Below are 20977 nucleotides of genomic sequence, written 5' to 3' on the forward strand. Positions count from 1 at the left end.
GCAGAGACATAAGCAGAGGGAGAAGCAGGCTCCATGCAGGGAGCTTGATGCGGGACTCGACCCTGGGACTCCAGGACTACGCCCTGGGCCAAAGGCAGTCACCAAACCACTGAGCCACCCAAGCGTCCTGCCATAGATATTTTCAATATTAGTTTTTGCATGTACTTCACAATATTATTTATGCTCGTTATTTTCATATTATGGTAATTAGACCTGCCACTTGATCTCGTTATTTAAACCATTAATAAAGCACATGTGTTTACCCATCTATAACTTTGTAATCATTGTATTTTTAAATTTTATTTTAAAATATTCTGAAAAAAAAAAGTAAATAAAATATTCTGAAATTCTAGAGAAAGCAAAAGCAGTGTCCTAATGATAGAAATCAGATGAATGGTTGCTTCTTCTAGAGAAAGTTGATTGGGGAAAGGGTATCAGAGAACTTTCTAGAGTGGTGGAAGTGTCCCATGCATGGTATGTATATTATCACGGGTGACTGAATGTTAAACTTGAGGTCTGCATTTCACTGTATGTAAATTATACCTCAATCTAAAAACTAGTACATTTAGAACTATTCTTAGAAGGTGTCTGTAGGCTTCATCAAATTGCCAAAGAAATCTGGTAGCAAAAATGGTTAAGAACCTTTTTTCTGAGGCCATATCCTGTTGCCTTTACTTTTTTCTTTCTTGCGTACCTTTTTTCTCGCAGTTACTTTTGCTATCCATTTCCCTTTTTTCTAAATGTGTTCCCACTTTTTTGACCTAGGGAAAGTTAGAAAAGAAAAATAGCAGTTATGAAAGAAATTTTTTGTTTGGCTTATTTGCCACTTTCTTGAAGCCGGTAAGGTAGCTCTCCTAATATAGTTATGTATTTCCTTAGACTTGAAGTAATTTCTAGTGAGAACTACTCTTCTAAAAACTAAATTGTAGATGATTCCAAAATGGAATGACTTTTCTTACCCAGTTTTCCTTGGAGTTTTAGTAGGATTTTTATCTCTTTATATCATTGAATATACAGTTCTGTTGTGAAGTAGCTGTGAACATTTATAACAAAGATTGGAAGGAAATAAAATGTATTAGGAGTCAGAAAAGCATCAAGGAAGAAAGGAAAGAAAAATTAATATTACTGACAGTCTAATCCAGATTTTTTCCCCCAGAAATCCCATCTAGGTATCCTAGATGCAGTGTGATTATATATTCCAAATTCAAATTTGTTTTACTTCTGTAAAATTCAGAATAATATAAAAATCAAATACTTTTATTTATTTATTTATTTATTTATTTATTTATTTATTTATTTATTTATTTGAGACAGAGAGAGAGAGGCAGAGACACAGACACAGGCTTCCATGCGGGGAGCCCGACGCGGGACCCGATCCTGGGACTCCAGGATCACACTCTGGGCTGAAGGCGGCGCTAAACCGCTGAGCCACCCAGGGATCGCCCTATATTTATTTTAACTTAAAGATGTTAAACATAGTGGTAGATCATGTATAGAACAAACATTATGCTTTTAGTGGCACACAATGCTAAGACTACTCCTTATATAACTCTTGTTGCCTATCATCTTATAAACTGTTAGTTTAACTCTATTGTTCTAACATTTTCACAGTCTTTTTATTTAAATAAATTTAGTAGGATACTTATTTTAATAGATTACAAAGTATTCTAAGAAAGATTGAGCTAAAATGGATCGTCCTAACAGATTTTTGTCAAAATAATGTCTGTGTCTTTTATGACTTGTTATTAGATAAAAACTTAAAATACTATGTGGTGGTTTCTTTGCAGCCTCTCGTGTGGAAACTTTGAAATACAGAGGAGAAACAATAGCTAAGGAGATCAGTGAAGCCATGAAGGTAGAAGCTTCTGCTAAAAAGTTATAAAATGAACAAAATGTAGCTAAGTATTTGCTTTCAATATCCATATGTATTTTAGTCTATTGTAACAGGAATTCTCAGTAGTCTTTTAAGTAGATCTTTAATGAATTTATTAAAGTGACAGTAACATTGAGAATAACATTTAGTAGGCACCAGTATGTGCCAGTTTTATATCTGGCTTCTTTGACGATTGATTATACTTTTGAATTCTGAGAGGTAGCAGTCTATCAAAAAATTCTGGATAATAATACCACCTAACATTTAGTGAGCATTTATGGGTCATATATTATCTAACTGCTTTACATATATTACCTTATTTAATGCTTGCATTAATCCTATGAGATAGATACTGCTAATTTCCCTATTTTATAGTTGAGAAACAGAGGCACAGAGAGGCTATAGATTGCCCAGATAAGTCAGGACTTAGACCTTGGATGTTTGGCCCAGACCCTATATTCCTTTTTTTTTTTTTTTTTCTTAAACATTTTATTTGTTTATTTGAGAGAGAGAGAGAGAGAGCACGCACATGAGAAAAATGGGGGAGCAGAGGGCAAGGGAGAAGCATACTCCTTGCTGAGTAGGGAGCCCGATATGGAATCATAACCTGAGCCCAAGGCAGATGTCCAACTGACTGAGCCACCCAGGCTTCCCTGGAGCCTATGTTCTTAACTGCTATATTATGCTGCATATCCAACTTGGAGTCCTAATATTATTGTAATAAAATTGTTTATATTCTTGCCAGTTATTTTATGCACATAGGAAAACATTTGGATTTCTAGTGTATGGAAATTATTTTAAAGTTCCTCTGAGTCTTCCACGTTCTGATAATTTTCTATAACATTCTTTTTTTTTTTTTTTAAGATTTTATTTATTTATTCATGAGAAACACAGAGAGGAGAGAGAGAGGTAGAGACAGAGGCAGAGGGAGAAGTAGGCCCCATGCAGGGAGCCCGATGTGGGACTCAATCCCGGGTCTCCAGGATCAGGCCCTGGGCTGAAGGCGGCGCTAAACCGCTGAGCCACCTGGGCTGCCCTATAACATTCTTCTGTGGTTTGTATTGATTCCATGATTTTCTTCTGGTACTCATAGCATGTTCTTTATCAAGAGTTGGAAAACTGTGGTGGGCAAGCAAAAACCCAGCTTGCTACTTAGTCTTTGTAAATAACACTTCACTGGAACACAGTTATCGCCATTCATTTACTTATTTTCTGTGGCTTCTTTACATTATAGTGGCAGAGTTGAGTGATTGTGATAGAGATGTAAGGCCCTTTACAGGAAAAATGTACTGATTCTTGCTCTTGATAATCAAGATTTCTAAAATACTTACTATCCTAAAATATGGAATTTTCAGACATTAAATGCTTGGCTCTGAAATTCTGTTTCTTCCTGCGGTCAAAGTTTTATTTTACTATCAGGCATTGTAGGAATAGAATGTATATTTTTAGTTTTAATTTTTGGTTAAAATCTTCAGCTAATAGTATTTTAAGATAAAGCTGAATATCCATGACCCAAATAATTACATTCTAGGAAAAGCTTTGACCTGAAAAATTAAAATCTAGAGTGTTGTCTCTATCTCTGTGTGTTTGTGTTCCAGCCTGAGATTAATGTTATTACTGTTGTTTGTTTAAGTCCTTACCTGCATTAATTGAACAAGGAGATGGATTTTCCCAAGTTTTAAAGATGCAGCCTATTATCCAGCTCCAGAGAGTCCACCAAGAAGTCTTTTCCGGCTGTTATAAGAAACCAGATACTAAGCCTGAGAGCTTTATAACACAGATAGAAACCACACCAACAGAGACTTCAACCAGAAAAGCCACTGACGTGGTCCTGAAAAGAAGGCAAACTGAAGACTGCCCCCAGAGAAAACGGTATCCATTGCGGCCAAAGAGAATTAATCTTGACACATAAGCTCTTCTTGTTTGTCTTGAGAGTTGAAATTCGGCACTGTCAACAGCCTAATGCCTAGAAAGGACTTCATTTAAAAAGATAAATAACTCTTTAACTAGCGATTCCTTCATACAAAAATAGTAGCGCTGCGCTGGGATATAATGTAATAATTCTATTTCCTTATCACTTCGTCTTTAGTAAATGAAAAGTATATTTTTAAAATATTGACACAAAGCCCATCAGCAGGCATTGAGAGTGCAAGCTTTACTGCCCTTAAATGTAATCAACCCTTGGCTGCCTTACAGCTTTTGTGGAATATCACAAGTAGCACATTCTGTTGGATTTCTAGTATACATCTTTCTTTAAAAAAGAGCAGTGTCACAGTTGTCTCTATAAAAGTGCTAAAAGTAATCATCAGTTCTGTGTGGGAGCCAGCAGCAGATAAGGTTTTAGGTTTTTTTCCAACGCAATTTGATTTATCACATTGACATGCACATGATGAAGACTGACTTTGACTCTGCTATTCCAAGTTCAGCTAATTTGGATTTGTGGTATTATTTTTAGGATTTTTCTGCTTTTGTTTTGTAAAACAAAGAAAATGACTTATTTATATAAGACTTTCTCTTAGAAATAAAAATTGGCATATAGCTAGTGTTTCTTGTTTTCCACAGGCCTTTCAACTTTTAAACACTTGGGATGAATAGTTTCTTTTCAGGATCTCTCATTATTTCTTTGTACATGATTGCAGTTAAACAATATATATTGGATTAAAAAATAAACTGTCATTGTGGAACAAATATAAAAATAGTCATACTGAACTATTTTACATTTAAGGAGATTTATTTAAAGATATTATTGGTAGAAGGCTGAGAAAGTTCTATCGCCTATAGTTTTAACATTTCACCATAGTTTCTTATAGTTCTTACTGTCTCTCTTCCTCACATTAATACAGTGGAGGCAGGGCCATCTAACTTTTCTCCTTTGGATGACAATATAACTTCATTTATTTGCAGAGGAATTTGCTAATCATGATGTTGGAAAATTATACTTTTCTTGTTTATTATGTCTTAACAATCATAACTGTCTAAATGTGGCAGAAAGTCTGTTTCAGTGAAGAAAACTTGCAAAGCCACTTTATTGCACTCTGTATTTTAATGTTACAATTTGAGATCTGTGTATTTGTAATAGTAGTGTGCTTTTATTTAAAATAACGTACAAAGACTGAAGTCTTGATATTGTGTATTTTTTAGTCTTGAAGTCCGCTTTAGTTGAATGGTAGGTAAGCATCCTGCATTTTAGAACATCATTAAAATTTCCCTTTAAAATTGTTTTGAAGCTACAGAATATTGTTATTCTAATACACTGCTATGTTTTTTAGAGTATAAAATTCTGTATGAATTGTTTCATTTCAGTAGCCTGTAAATAGAACAATTATTATTAATTCTCGATTAATTACATTGTCATTGTATAAGAAAATGTCTTCCTGGGATCCCTGGGTGGCGCAGCGGTTTGGCGCCTGCCTTTGGCCCAGGGCGCGATCCTGGAGACCCGGGATCGAATCCCACATCGGGCTCCCGGTGCGTGGAGCCTGCTTCTCCCTCTGCCTATGTCTCTGCCTCTCTCTCTCTCTCTGTGACTATCATAAAAAAAAAAAAAAAAAAAGGCCTTCCTTTTTTAAGAGCTACATATTGAAATACATAGAATTTAATGACTTGATGTCTTGGATTTGCTCTGAAATATGTTAGCAAAGAGAGAAAAGGAATAGATTAAGTAAGTAGCAAAGATCTTAATAATGTTGGATCTGTGTGATGTATCCATCCTTCTACTCTTGTGCCTATTTGGAAATTTTTATAATTAAAATAAAAGTTTTATTTTAAAGTTCCCAGACAAATGAAACTTGAAATCCCCGAGAGCCCAGTTTTACTCCACAGAGCAGAGTTCCAAATGAAATACTACTGGGGAGGGCAGTATATTAGCATTATTAACTAGGATAAGCATGGCTTGATAGCAGTAAAATTATTGGGTAAGTGTGTGTGTGTGTGTGTGTGTGTGTGTGTGTTGTGTATACATATATATACATATATATTATATTAGTAATCTCCACACTCAATGTGGGACTTGGACTCAACCCCAAGATCAAGAGTCACATGCATCTCCATCTGAGCCAGCCAGGTGCCCCAAGTATAAATTTTTAGGAAGAGAAATTGAATTCCTGCATAAGCCAAGAATTGCTAACTAAGATAATGAAAAGTAAGAAAGTCTATAGTTGCAGGCAATGTTGAAGAAAAACCAAAATCAGATTTTTTGCAACGGGCTTGCTGCCAGAACACAGGTGTCGTGAAAACCACCGCTAAACCTAAACCAAAATGGGAAAGGAAAAGACACATCAACATCATCGTCATTGGACACATAGATTCGGGCAAGTCTACCACTACTGGCCATCTGATCTACAAATGTGGTGGGATCGACAAAAGAACTATCGAAAATTTGAGAAGGAGGCTGCTGAGATGGGAAAAGGCTCCTTCAAGTATGCCTGGGTCTTGGATAAACTGAAAGCTGAATGTGAACGTGGTATCACCATTGATATCTCCCTGTGGAAATTCGAGACCAACAAGTATTATGTTACCATCACTGATGCCCCAGGACCCAGACTTTATCAAAAACATGATTCCAGGCGCATCTCCGGCTGACTGTGCTGTCCTGATTGTTGCTGCTGGTGTTGGTGAATTTGAAGCAGGTATCTCCAAGAATGGGCAGACCCATGAGCATGCCCTTCTGGCTTACACACCGAGAGTAAAACAACTAATTATTGGTGTTAACAAAATGCATTCCACTGAACCACCCCACAGCCAGAAGAGATACAAGGAAATCATTAAGGAAGTCAACACCTACATTAAGAAAATTGGCTACAACCCTGACGCAGTAGCATTTGTGCCAATTTCTGGTTGGAATGGTGACAACATGCTGGAGCCAAGTGCTAACATGCCTTGGTTCAAGGGCTGGAAAGTCACCTGTAAAGATGGGAATGCCAGTGGAACCACACTGCTTGAAGCTCTGGATTGCATTCGGCCACCAACTCGTCCAACTGATAAGTCCTTGTGTCTGCCCCTCTAGGACATCTACAAAATTGGTGGTACTGGTCCTGTCCCAGTGGGCTGAGTGGAGACTGGTGTTCTTAAGCCTGGCATGGTGGTTACCTTTGCTCCAGTCAATGTTACAACTGAAGTAAAGTCTGTTGAAATGCACCATGAAGCTTTGAGTGAGGCTCTTCCTGGGGACAATGTGGGCTTCAATGTCAAGAACGTATCTGTCAAAGATGTTCGTCATGGCAACGTGGCTGGTGACAGCAAAAAATGACCCACCAATGGAAGCAGCTGGCTTCACAGCTCAGGGGATTATCCTGAACCATCCAGGCCAAATCAGTGCTGGATATGCACCTGTGCTGGATTGTCACACAGCTCACATTGCTTGCAAGTTTGCTGAGCTGAAGGAGAAGATAGATTGTCGTTCTGGAAAAAAGCTGGAAGATGGTCCCAAGTTCTTGAAATCTGGGGATGCTGCCACTGTTGATATGGTTCCTGGCAAACCTATGTGTGTTGAGAGCTTCTCTGACTATCCTCCTCTGGGCTGTTTTGCTGTTCGTGACATGAGACAGACAGTTGCTGTGGGTATCATCAAAGCAGTGGACAAGAAGGCAGCTGGAGCTGGCAAAGTCACCAAGTATACCCAGAAAGCTCAGAAGGCTAAATGAATATTATCCCCAATACCTGCCACCCCAGTCTTAATCAGTGGTGGAAGAACGGTCTCAGAACTGTTTGTGTCAATTGGCCATTTAAGTTTAATAGTAAAAGACTGGTTAATGATAACAATGCATTGTAAAACCTTCAGAAGGAAAGGAGAATGTTTTGTGGACCATTTGGTTTTTGTGTGTGTGTGTGTGTGTGGCAGTTTTAAGTTCTTAGTTTTTAAAATCAGTACTTTTTAATGGAAACAACTTGACCGAAAATCTGTCACAGAATTTTAAGACCCATTAAAACAAAAGTTTAATGAGAAAAAAAAGAAAAACCAAAATCAAATGTTGGCCTCCTTATGGTAAAAAGACTGGAGATTGGATGGAGCCTTAAAATTTGCTTTCAACAAAAAAAGTATAGCACAAGGAGGTCAAATCCAGTTCTGAGAGAGAATACTGTTAAAGCAGCTGGTTTCTGAAGTGAAGGAAAATCTGTTCTCTAAATATTAGCCATTGGAAACTGTATTAGTCTGCTTGAGTTGCTATAACAAAATATTAGACTGGATGGCTTCAAAGATGTAAGTTCTCACATTTCTGGAGGCTTAAAGTCCATGGCTAAACTGTTAACAAATTCAGTTTCTGATGAGGTCTCTTCCTTTGTGCAGAGGGGTGGTGCTGATATCTCTTATAAGGACATTAATCCTATTGGATCATGGTCCTACCCATATGACCTCATTTACTCTTAATTACTCGTTTAGAGGCTCCATCTCCAAATAGAGCCACACAGGGTGTTAGGGCTTCAATTATGGATTTTGAGAGGACCCATTCAGTCTGTAACAGTAGACAATAGAAATCTTATCCTAGACTTTCTTCTCTGGGTCATTATGACTTGGGCTGCATGAAGAACAAAGTCGGTAAAATCCCAACTTTTTTTTTTTTTTTTTCAAAATACAGCTATCTCTAAGACTGAATTTGTTTGACTTCTGTTGAAGGCTATGTTTTTTTCTTCTTTCTCTTCATATTCATCCATTCAGCAAATACATGTTAGGTATCTGCTCAGTTCAAAAGTCAGAAAGGTTCAGAGCATAGTCTCAGAGCCAGATCATCTATTAATTATCATTAGTTAATATTATTACTTAACCTCTCAAGTTGCTATTCTAACATGGGAACGATGATAATACCTACATCATAGGGTTATTACGTGAAGTAAATGTGATAAAGTCCTTAGGCTAGTACTTTGCACATAATTTACATAGTAAGCATTCTATAAGCATTATTACTACTTGGTTTGATGAAAGAAAACACTCCTAGGATAAACATTGTCTTCAAGAAGCCCATATTCTAATGAGAATGATCATGTAAACAATGATCATGCAAGGCAGTTAATGCTATATAAATGTAAATGTGGCAAATTTTGGGAAGAAGTCATGGCAGTCTTTGAGTATTTCTATTATGTGACATTTCGGCAGTTTTGAGTATTTTAGGCAAAACAGGAAGATTCCTGGCAATGTAAAGAGAATTTTCCAATGCATGTGGTTGGGAGAGAGCTTGGCCTTCTGAGGAGCATCAAGTAAAGTTATACATATAGGTCTTATCTAAAAAGATTTGTTGTAGGTGAACTTGAAGAGAGGTAGGGTCAGCTCTTAAGAACTTTGTATTTTTTAGAATTGGCAATGAGGAGCCATCAACTTCAACAAAGGAGGGGAAAGGAAGGGGAAATCTGTTGAATCCATTTTTTTCCTTGGGTAGCATTTATCCCAAAATAGTAAAAATGAGAGAAACACAGTCATCTGATGATGAAACCAGGAGGTTTGTTGCCCAGACCATAGCATATGAAGAAGGAATGTGTATGGAGGAAACAGCAATGAATTAGCAGATGGGAGGAAGATCAAATCTAAGTGTTCGCAGAGGGAGAATTGGTAAGAGAATTTTGCCAATTTGCCCCCAGAATCTCTGGACAACTGAGAAGTGGAGGGCACTGCAAAAATCTGAGATCATATGGAACAGCCTGAAAATGAGATTGTGTTCATCACCCCTCCACTCACCTCTGCCAGAGGTAATTGCCTCTGCCAGAGGAGCTTGTTTGGGGGGGGGGGGCGGGGTAGGAAATAAAGAGCCCTAGAGAGTAAAGGTGAAACTCAGAATAAACAAATGGTCAGAATGAAATTCTCTACTGGAATGGTAAAACTTGAAGTTCAGAATACCAGCTGTTTGGCTTATACATTTTAGATGATCCTTTAGAGAAACTTAACAACTCAAGAAAAAAGCTGTGAATAGTGTGATATTTGGAGAACCCAACCGACATTTTCAGCAGGCCAGTCCAATCACCTTATACTGCAGAGCCGTTCAGTGTTTAAGTCCCACTTGCAAAAAAAAAAAAAAAAAAAATAAGTCCCACTTGCATACAGCTTCCAGAAGCATTTTTGTATTTCACTCTAAAAAATAAGTGGACATAATAGAAAACCAGAAGCTAACGCACATATCCATCAGTAATAGAACAAAAAAATAAATCGTGGCATTTACATACATTGAAACCTAACCCAAGAATTTTTAAAAAATTAGTTACTGATAATACACAACATGGATGAATCTTAGAGATGTTATGTCGAATAAAAGAAGCCAGGTACGAAAGATTGCATACTGTGTATGAAATCAGAATAGGCAAAACTAATCTATGGTGATTATCTGTGGAGAGGGGGGAGATAATTAATTGGGGGTGGATGGGCACTGGGAAGTCTTTTGAGTGAAGGAAATGTTCTATATCTTGATCTGAATGTTGCTCACATGGCTGTATATATAAACTATGTAGCTACATATTTATATATTTTATTTCATTTAAGTTTTATCTAAAAAAAAAAACAAATCAAGATTTCACCAGACATTTGAGGGAGGCATTTATTTATTTATGATTTTTTTTGTTTTAAAGAAAGTGTGTTCAAGTGGGGGTAGAGCCAGAGGGATAGAATCTCAAGCAGACTCCCCACTGAGTGTGGAGCCCAAGATGGGGCTCAATCTCACCACCCTGAGATCATGATCTGAGCTGAAACCAAGAGTCAGATGCTGAATGGACGGAGCCACCCAGGCACCCCTTGAGGGAGGCCATTAAATGCAGAGAACAAAGACTATGAGTTCCACAAAGGAAGAAATCTTTGTTCTGATGTATCCCAAGCACCTAGAAAAGTGCCTGGCATATGATAGTTTCTCAGTGTATATTGGTTAACTGAATAAATGAAAATGAACACACAAAAACCAAAGAGAAAACAGGACCTCAAAAACCTACAGATAAATGAGTTTCAGAATAATTACTATCCCAAGGATAACAGAAGATAATTCCATTCGTTAAAAAGAAAAACAAGAAAGAGTTCTTGAAAATTAAAGGTGTAAAAGTTGAAAGAAATTCAGTAGGAAGGCTGGAAGATAATATGAAATTTTCCCAAAAGTAAAAACAAAAAGAGTAAGAGCAATTAGAAAAGATAATAAAGAGAATAAATTCAGAGGGTCCAATATCTGATTGATATCCTTTCCAGAAAGTACAGAAAAGAACCAAGGAGTCACAATTATCAAACATAATGCAGTTATCATGTGACCCAGCAATTCAATAATAAATTCAATAAATAAATAAAATCTTAAAAAAAACCCCCACAAAATCATTTCCAACAGGGCACATCACTGAGAAGTTAGAAGTTTCTAAAAGCTTCCACTAAGGCAGAAAGATCATAAATGAAGAGCATTTAGCATGGCATCAAATTACTAAACAGTAATTTAAAATATTTATTTTATTATTATTATTTTTTATTTGAGAGAGAGTGAGAGCATGAGCCAGGGAGAAGCAGGGAGCCTGCCACAGGGCTCTATCCCAGAACTCCAGGATCACGACCTGAGCTGAAGGCAGATGCTTAACCAATTGAGCCTCCCAGGAGCCCCTAAACAGTAATTTTTAATGTAGAAGTCTCTGGAGCAATACAACCTAGAAATTCTCAGTAGAAATGATTTGCGGCCTAGGAATCCGTATCCAGCCAAGCTATTAACCAAGTGAGAGGTAAACCTAAAGTCATTCTCAGACACGCAAAATCTAAATAAGTGCGGCCTTTAAAAATGTACATTTGGGAATCCCTGGGTGGCTCAGCGGTTTAGCGCCTGCCTTTGGCCCAGGGTGCGATTCTGGAGACCTGGGATCGAGTCCCTCGTCAGGCTCCCGGCATGGAGCCTGCTTCTCCCTCCTCCTGTGTCTCTGCCTCTCTCTCTATGTCTGTCATAAATAAATAAATAAGTCTTTAAAAAAATTTTTTTTAAAATGTACATTTTACCCCCAAAACATGCTGTTTGGGACACTCCTAGTAGATGTGCTCCACTCCACACGGTAAACAAAAAAGCAACAGCCGTGGGATCTAGCAAAGAGCAGCTATAAGATGGGAGAGCAGCAAACTCAAGTCCACAGGATGCTAGTCAGCAAATGGAGAGGAGTCCAGTCAGACCAGGTTGGACTATGAATACGCAGGATCTGAAAAGAAGTATTTTCAGGAGGAGGAAATATAACTGACAAAATGAGTGATAGTTTTAACCACCTGGAAAACTGTATAAAGGAGATATTTTGTGGCATTCAGATGTTGGGAGAAACAAACCAAATAAGAAATCAGGCAATTATTATAGTAAAAGCAGAAAATTGTACAAGTAAAGAAAGGTAGTCATAGTTACAAATCGGCTTTATAGTGACCAGTGTTTATATAGGCATAATAATGAACACCCTAAATCTGAATATAATAATTAAAAAAAAAAAGCTGGAACTGTTATATTGGAAAAGACGAATTAATCAGTAGAGGAAGGGCACTCAGCAGTCAGGGCGGGTAGTGGTCAAAGCACTGGAGCTGGGTTCAGGGTTCCTCCTTAACTGCTGGGTTTCAGGGAAAGTCCAGGGTGTCCCAGGGCAGGAACTGGAGCAGCGAGGGTGACAGGGATGGGGACACGGAGGGAACTCTGTACCAGCTAACACAGAAGTCCATTTTGTAATACCGAAATAACTCCTATGGTTGGAACTGTTAACCATCTGAATAGGCCATGAAATGGGAATGTTGGGGAGTGAAATCTTCACCACAATTAAAAGCCAGTGAATAATCTCTGAAATAGCTGAATCAAAAAATAGTACAATATGGGTATTATTCAAACAAATACCAGAAAAGCAAACAAACAGCTAAGAGAGTGGAAAAGTGAATGTACCTAGGTGGGTGAAGCCGGCCAAGGAACTGATATTTTTCTGTTATACGCCGTATAGATTTGATTCTTAATGTGCATGTAATATTTGCATAAAAATAAATTTGACTTTTAAGTGATTTAAAAACTCACACAATACACAAGTGAATATGAGTAATCTTTGACTCTATCTTCCATTCTTCCTTTCATTGAGAATTAAGAAACAAATTATACCCAGAGGCTTTTGCAGGGTTTCAGTTCCATTCTCTCAGTATATTTCAGATAAGATTTGGAGACTTTGTTTTTGGCTGAGAGTTTAGTTTTGGTTTCTTCAGAAGGTTTTTTTTCCCCCCCTGACCTATTGCTTTAAATATAGATTCTATTATAAAGCCTCTATGTACAAAAAGGACGAAAAAAAGTATCTTTCTAGAGAACCATGAAGAGGTTGTAGTGATTTTATGAAAGAATTTGGGGGAAACCAATGTTCCTATACATTTGAAACTTTAGGGCTAAAGAGTCTTCCCATAATCATTGCTTATACCCTGTGGGCGCTTTGCTAATATTAGTTGAATGAATGAATGATTTCATAGTGCCAATTTCTGACCTGTCAGTTCCCTCTAGATCACAATCTCAGACATTAGCGCCTTGGCACTCGTATTCATTTTTTTTTTTTTCATATTCATTGTTATTTGAGTTTAGAAGATGGGCTTAGTACTGCAGGAGATGGGAGGTGGGGGAAGGGGGATCTAAATCCCTGGGAAACTGGCCTGAGTTAGAGCTGAGTCTCTGGGCTGCTGAAGCTGGAGTCTGATCCCCATATCCCTGAGGACATCAGAGCAGAGGTTGGCATTCACACCTCTCAGACTGACTCCAGGGTTCTAGCAGATATATTTTCCCTCTGGCCCTCTTTTCCTTTGATTACATTCCTTTGACTTCTGGGTGGCCTGATGTAGCCAGATAAGAACACCGGGCTCCTCAGAGTCCCCTGCTCCAGCTGGTCCCTGTGCCTGTGAAGGATTAGGCCGTCTGTGTTTTCACCTTGACTAGCCTCATTCAGGGAACCGCTCCAGGCCTTTGGGTTCATCCCTAATCAGATTTGAAGGCCTCCCTTGCGGCCCACAGGTGGGGCTCTGCAGCCCGCTTCTGCTGTGATGGCACCTGAACGCCCTTCTGTCCATCTCTGTCCCCCGGGTGCCACCTTGATGGGAATCCCCTCCATGCCCCTCTTCACCAGCCCATAAGTATACAAAAGAGCATTTCACTTTTTTTGTTGTTGTTGTTCCTTCAAACGCTTCTGAGGTTTAGTTTCCCCCATGAAGCAGCCAGTGGTTACCCTCCCCCCTCAGGGCCCAGAGCTGCCTGCATCACCCCAACCGCCTCTTACTCCTACCTCCCCTGCCCCCTGGCTGCACTGTTGGCTTGGTGGCTTTTTTTCCTTTGTCCCTGCATTTGAACCTCCTGTTCTTTTGAGCCAGTTTACAGCTGACCATCTCTACTAGAAGAGTAAGTAGAAAAAGGAGAAGAGAGATGTTTTACCTGTGCATCCTGCTTCATTTCATTCCCATATCAAAAAAAAAAAAAAAAAAAGGTGGAAAAGAGGTTAAAATAAGGGTGGGTATGAACTTTCACTGATTTGTCATATTCTACATATGCCAGGCATCCGCCTCCCTCTGAACCTGTGAGGTTGTAGAGATTAGGGGACGACAGCAGCAGTGTAATAACATTTGGGCAACTTGTAGGACACCTCTGCTCTAGGTCCCAGCCTCAGAGCCTTGTGGTCTTTCCCACTCACGTGCCATACAGTATTTATTTATTTATTTAAAAGATTTTAATTATTCATTCATGAGAGACACAGAGACATAGGCAGAGAGAGAAGCAGGCTCCCTGCAGGGAACCCGATGTGAGACTCGATCCCAGGACCCTGGGATCTCGGCCTGAGCCGAAAGGCAGATGCTCAACCACTGAGCCACGCAGGCATCCTATCACAATATATTTTTGTAAAAGATTATTTATTTATTTATTTATTTATTTATTTATTTATTTATTTATTTCTTCATGAGAGACAAAGAGAGAGAGAGAGAGAGAGAGAGAGGCAGGGACACAGGTAGAGGGAGAAGCAGGCTCCATGCAGGGAGCCCGATGTGGGACTCGATCCTGGGACTCCATCCAGGATCTCACCCTGGGCCGAAAGCAGGCACTCAACCGCTGAGCCACTCAGGAGTCCCTGCCACACGATGTTTTAAAGTCATTTTTCATACACGCCTTCTTTTATTCCACAAATCCTCAGTGAATCCAAATAGTGTGCTAAGGTGTGCATGGAGAGGCCCTTGTACACCAAGGCACAGACCCTGCCCATAGGCAAGGTACCGTTGGTCACTGGAGAATCCAGTGGGTAAAGGGGGAGCAATGGGGGTGGGGGTGGGGGTGGAAGGGACACACATCTTACTGTTGCTGAGGTTCCAGATTCCCAGAAGGAAGATGAGACTGAAACCCACAGGTTTCTGAGACTTCTGAGGAATTAGCTGCTTGCAAGATGTTGGTTTGGTTTCAGCAACCATGATGGGGTATTAAATAATTCCGGTACTTTACTGGCAAGTTTTGATACTGCAATTTCTCTTTGTTAGAAACCCAATCCAAGACTTTTTCTTTTAGAAATCATCAGATTTGGCAAATGATTGCTTCTCTAGAAGTACTTCTTACTAAAATGAATCTTCATTTCTTTTGTCCTTTATACTCAAAGGGAAGAAAAAGTTCAAGAACATAAGTAAACGCTGCATTCTCTCTGCCTGGGTGATGGACTCCCTGACCTCTGTCCTGACCCCAGCACTCCCTGCTGCCCTCCCTGAAACACTGGACTTAATTTGCCTGGGGGTTTTGCCCAGACCCCCTTCTCCCCACCCCCCAGCTGTTATGTGAGTCGCAGAGAACAGAAACGGAGGAGGGATATGCTGAGATGTGGGAACACAGGCTGTCGTCAGGTGTACCTCTATGTTGTCTGTGAAGGTGGTAAACTCTCTGGGGGCAGGGGGCTCATCAGGTGGTATATGCAACGTGCAGAGAAACCTGTGGTTTCCTTCATTATTTACTACATCTGCTCAGTGCCTTAGAATGCTCAGAAACCATGTTTTTCTCTAACAAACTCCTTTTCTCTTTCATTTCTCCCTAGAAATCTGATCTGAAAAAAATTGTTTCAACAAACCCACAGTGTCAGATTTGTTCTAGCAACCATGAGTTAAAGATAAAGATAATCCAAAGTAAAGGAAGAGATTCCGTGAAGCCACAACTGTAACTGTGCTGCAAGATTGGGTGAAAGTCCGTTAATAAATAGTGTGAATTGTAGAACTATGGAAAGCAGCGTATTTTTAAAACAATCTTGTGAAGTGTACACTATATGCCCAGGATTATACAAAAATACTTTCCTATGAATCTCCTATGAAGACTGTTTAAATACAGTCTTGTAAAGTTATTTGCTGAAGCTAATAGTAATAAAGTACTAGTAGTTACATGTGTGGCGTGCTTCCTAAGTGTCAGGAACATGCTAAGAGGTTCACGTGCATCATCTCATTAAATCTCAGAACAATCCAGGAGGTAGAGGCGAGCATCTCCATTCTCATGATGCAGAGATAGATGGGAGAGAAAATGCACACCCAGCAACTTTCCCAAGAGTCTGCAGAATCTCACAAGGGGGCGAGGTTGTGTGACTCCAAGCCCTGCCTGTGTCTCTCCCTGGGGTCCACAGCAAAGGCCCCTTGCCCTGGATCTCAGATACCTGTGCCATGACACCACAGCCACCTTACTGGTTCCTCCTTCCCTCTTCTTCTCCTTCTCCTCCTCCTCCTCCTCCTCCTCCTCCTCCTCCTCCTCCTCCTCCTCCTCCTCCTCCTTCCTTCCTTCCTTCCTTCCTTTCTTCTTCTTCTTCTTCTTCTTCTTCTTCTTCTTCTTCTTCTTCCTTCTCCTTCTTCTTCTTCTCCTCCTCCTCCTCCTCCCCTTTCTTCTCCTCCTCTTTGATGATTTAGGATAACATCTGTTAACAGCAAACATTTCTCAATTTTCCAGGACTTAATGAAGAGCTAACATTGCCAGATTCATTGCAGCATCTAAGAAATTGCCCAGAGTGGTTTAAAGCAGTTGATTATCTGAAGGAGATTCAATACAGTAGTCTCCCCCCGCCTTATCCGTGGTTTTGCTTTTGTCCATTTCAGTTATCTGTGGATGACTATGTTCTTGAAGCGGAGGATCCTCCCTCTGGTGTACTGTCAGAAGGTCAATAGTTGACCAATGCTACATTACAGTGCCTGCGTTATTCACTTCACTTCCTCTTATCACATAGGCATTTTAGCATTGTGTATCATCACAAGAAAAAAGGGGAGTACAGCACAGTAAGATATTTAGAGAGAGACCACATTCATATAACTTTTATAACAGTGTATTTTATCATTGTTCTATTTTATTATTAGTTATTAGTTATTACTACTAATAATATTACTGTGCTTAATTTTTAAAAAAGATTTTATTTATTTACTCATGAGAGACACAGAGACAGGGGCAGAGACATAGGCAGAGGGAGAAGCAGGCTCCCTGCAGGAATCCCGACGTGGGACTCGATCCTGGGACACCAGGATCAGGCCCCAAGCTGAAGGCAGACACTCAACTGCTGAGCCACTGAGGTGTCTCAACTGTGCCTAATTTTTAAGCTACTTTATCACAGATATGTATGTATAGAAAGAAAACAGTGCATTTAGGATTCTCTACTATCCATGGTTTCAGGCATCCATTGGGGGCCTTGGAACACATCCCTTGAGGATAAGGCAGAGCCACTGTATGTCCTTTTGCTGTCAATTTCTTGAAAAGTATAAAGCATCTTAGCCAACCATTCCCTCATGAACCATCATGTCTGTTCAGAATTACACTTAGAAACAATTCTGAACTGGGAAACTGAGAATTGATAAGGTTTTAAAGCAACTTTACAGACGTTGAGTCATCAAGTTTTGGGGGGAATTATGTGCCACACATTTATTTTATTTTATTTTATTATTTTTTAAAGATTTTTATTTATTTATTCATGAGAGACACAGAGAGAGAGAGGCAGAGACACAGGCAGAGGGAGAAGCAGACTCCATGCAGGGAGGGAGCCTGACGTGGGACTCCATCCCGGGTCTCCAGGATCACACCCCGGGCTGCAGGCTGCACTAAACCACTGCGCCACCAGGGTTGCCCTGTGCCACACATTTAATTCATTTCTCTCTTTGCTGGCATGTTTGTGATATTTATCTAAATTATAAAAGAAATAATTTTAGTTGATGATGCTCAAAATTGTAACTGTCTTCCAACTTCTTTTTAAAGATTTTATTTATTTATTCATGAGAGACACAGAGAGAGAGAGAGAGGCAGAGACACAGGCAGAGGGAGAAGCAGGCTCCATGCAGGGAGCTCGATGTGGGAATCGATCCCAGGACTCCAGGATCACGCCCTGAGTCGAAGGCAGGTACTAAACCACTGAACCATCCAGGCGTCCCTCTGTCTTCCAAATTTATGCCCTGTTACAAGAATGATCTCTTGAAAACGCTGACCTGACTCATTTTTGTTTCCCTAGTTTACCCTTGTTCCCTCCAGGCCTTCCACGTCTAAGGCAGAGTACTGAGGCTTACTGCCCCTCAGTAATGAGCAGAGGTCCATGGGCCCTGCTAGGAGGAAAGGGACATGGAACAACTGGGCATCAAAGCAAGTTCTGAAAGCCCTCTCTTGTTCATAAATAAAAGGATTTTCTAAATTCCATGAACCTCCAGAACACCTGGGTGGCTAGTGGATGAGCATTTACCTTTGGCTCAGGGAGTGATCCCAGGGTCCCGGAATCGAGTCCAACATTGGGCTCCCTGTGAGGAGCCTGCTTCTCCCTCTGCCTGTGTCTCTGCCTCTCTTTCTGTGTCTCTCATGAATAAATAAATAAAATCTTAAAAAAAAAATTCTATTAACCTCCATGTCACACATTAAGAGCCAGATCTGTAGACTGACTATAAAGCACAGTCTAGGAGAGGAAGGAGACCTTTGTCTCCTCTTTGTCACCCCTCTGGCCCGGGATGAACTATGGGAAGATGAAAAGGATGAAGCTGGTAGATCCAGAGCCCCACTTCCCATTCCTGGGGAGTGATCTCAGACTAAAGTGGAATGAAGGGACTCTGAGAGGACACAGCCGGGAAGCACACTGACCCTGTGCCCCTCATCTAAACATGATCAGACAGGAGGGTAAAATCAATGCTGTGATGGTGCTCCACCGTGCAGCCCTGTGTCTCTGCCTCTTTCTGTGTGTCTCTTACAAATAAATTTTTAAAAAGCAAACAAAACAAACAAAAAAAACCCCACAATGTCAGATATGCCCAGAGACCAGGTGGACAGGGACATCATCATCATGGAAACCAGAGGGGCCAAAGAAAGTATAGGGACGTGCACGGATGGCTCTAGAAACCCTTCTTCAGGGGATCCCTGGGTGGCTCAGCGGTTTAGCGCCTGCCTTCGGCCCAGGGCATGATCCTGGAGACCCAGGATTGAGTCCCACATCAGGCTCCCTGCATGGAGCCTGCTTCTGTCTCTGCCTTTCTCTCTCTCTCTGGGTCTCTCATGAATAAATAAATAAAATATTTTTTAAAAAAGAAACCCTTCTTCCCTCTACATTCACATCCACATGCAATCTTAGTGAGAAACAAGGAAAAATAAAAGATACTAAATTATCCAGAAGAGCCAGAGTTATCTCCTAAAAAGTCTTTAAATAATTGAATCAAACTAGATTTTCAGGGGATCCCTGGGTGGCTCAGTGGTTTAGTGCTTGCCTTCAGCCCAGAGCGTAATCCTGGAGTCTCGGGATCGAGTCCCACGTCGGGCTCCCTGCATGGAGCCTGCTTCTTCCAATGCTTGTGTCTCTGCTTCTCTGTCTCTCTGTGTCTCTCATGAATAAATAAATAAAATCTTAAAAACAAAACAAAACAAAACTAGATTTGGACTAATGCTAGTGGGTTTTTTTTCTCCTACCACCCAACAGAATAGTAGTTTACAGGGAAGATCTGATCCTTTTATTTTCTTTCAAATCACTAACTACCTGTCCTGACACTATTTATTTAATAGTACCCACTGATTTGAGATACCACATTTTCCATTTAATAAAATCTAAAATAAAATCTAGTATCTATTTCGGGTCTGTTTCTATTCTGTTATACTCATATGCCCACACCAAATTGCTTTAAGTTTTATAGTTTTATGATATATTTATTCTCTTTTAAGACTCCTCTTCCTCCACTTATTATCATTATTTTTTTGGAAAGTTCCTGGCTACTTTTGTTTATTTCCTCACATGAAATTTAGCCAAAAAAAAAATCTTGTTGGTGATTTTTGGGATTACACTAATTTTATAGCTCATTTTTTTTTTTTTTAGATTTTATTTATTTATTCATGAGGGACACAGAGAAAGAGAGAGAGGCAGAGACACAGGCAGAGGGAGAAGCAGGCTCCATGCAGGGAGCCTGATGTGGGACTTGATCCCCCATCTCCAGGGTCATGCCCTGGGCCAAAGGTGGCGCTAAACTGCTGAGCTACCCAGGGATCCCCAACATGTTAACTCTTATCCAAGAACTAAGTATGGGCTAATTTATTGGCTTGTTTTTAAAAATCTTTTGCTACCATGATTATACTTGGTTGTTAAATTTGGAAGCATTTAATCTATCAACATAGAATGCCACTTTGGAAGATCATGTACTCCCCTATTTCCAGGAACAACTGGTGTTTTTGTTTTTTATTTTGTTTTGCTTTAGTTGTCAATTACTCTAAAATAAATCATCCCCCAAAAGTGGCCTAAAACAATAACCGCATGGTCATTTGCTCATAGGTCTGCAATCTGAGCTGGGCTCAGCTGGGTGATTCTTCTGCTGGTCTTAGTGATGGTCACATCATGTGGCTACACTCAGTTGGCAGGTTGGCTGAAGGCTGAGTTCAGTCAGAACTCAGGATGGCTGAGCGTCTCTCTCCTTGTTGTCTCAGGACCTCTACCTTTCTAAGTGGCATCTCCACATGATCTCTCCAGCAGAGTAGCTGGACTTCTCATATGGTAGCTCAGGGCTCCCCAAACCACAAAAAAACAGAAACTGACACATCTTCTTGAGCTTAAACCTAGAACTGGCACATTATTTCTATACTCTATTATTTAAAGCAGGTCATAGGTCCACTCAGATTCAAGAAGGGGTGGGTGTGAGGGCTACACAAAGGCATGAGTACTGAGAAGTATGGTCCAATTTGGACCACCACATTTATG

The 20977-nt window shown here is 40.0% G+C and overlaps 1 protein-coding gene across 5 annotated transcripts in view; it reads left to right on the top strand.

Annotated features, from left to right (window-relative positions):
- Positions 1-16184, top strand: part of NSL1 (NSL1 component of MIS12 kinetochore complex) — a 47620-nt gene extending 31436 nt beyond the window's left edge. For 3 of the 5 annotated variants that reach the window (XM_072831114.1, XM_072831115.1, XM_072831118.1), the window contains 2 exons: positions 1788-1855; positions 3507-5660. In XM_072831114.1, coding sequence (XP_072687215.1) covers positions 1788-1855; positions 3507-3785 — 347 coding nt within the window. In that variant the 3' untranslated portion in view covers positions 3786-5660. Of the gene's footprint in view, positions 1-1787; positions 1856-3506; positions 5661-15847 lie in introns of those variants that run through there. The other 2 variants (XM_072831116.1, XM_072831117.1) reach the window with 2 other exon arrangements.
- The last annotated feature ends 4793 nt before the right edge of the window (positions 16185-20977 follow it).

The sequence above is a fragment of the Canis lupus genome, chromosome 6 (genome assembly GCF_048164855.1).
Source record: "Canis lupus baileyi chromosome 6, mCanLup2.hap1, whole genome shotgun sequence".
Lineage (NCBI taxonomy): Eukaryota > Metazoa > Chordata > Mammalia > Carnivora > Canidae > Canis > Canis lupus.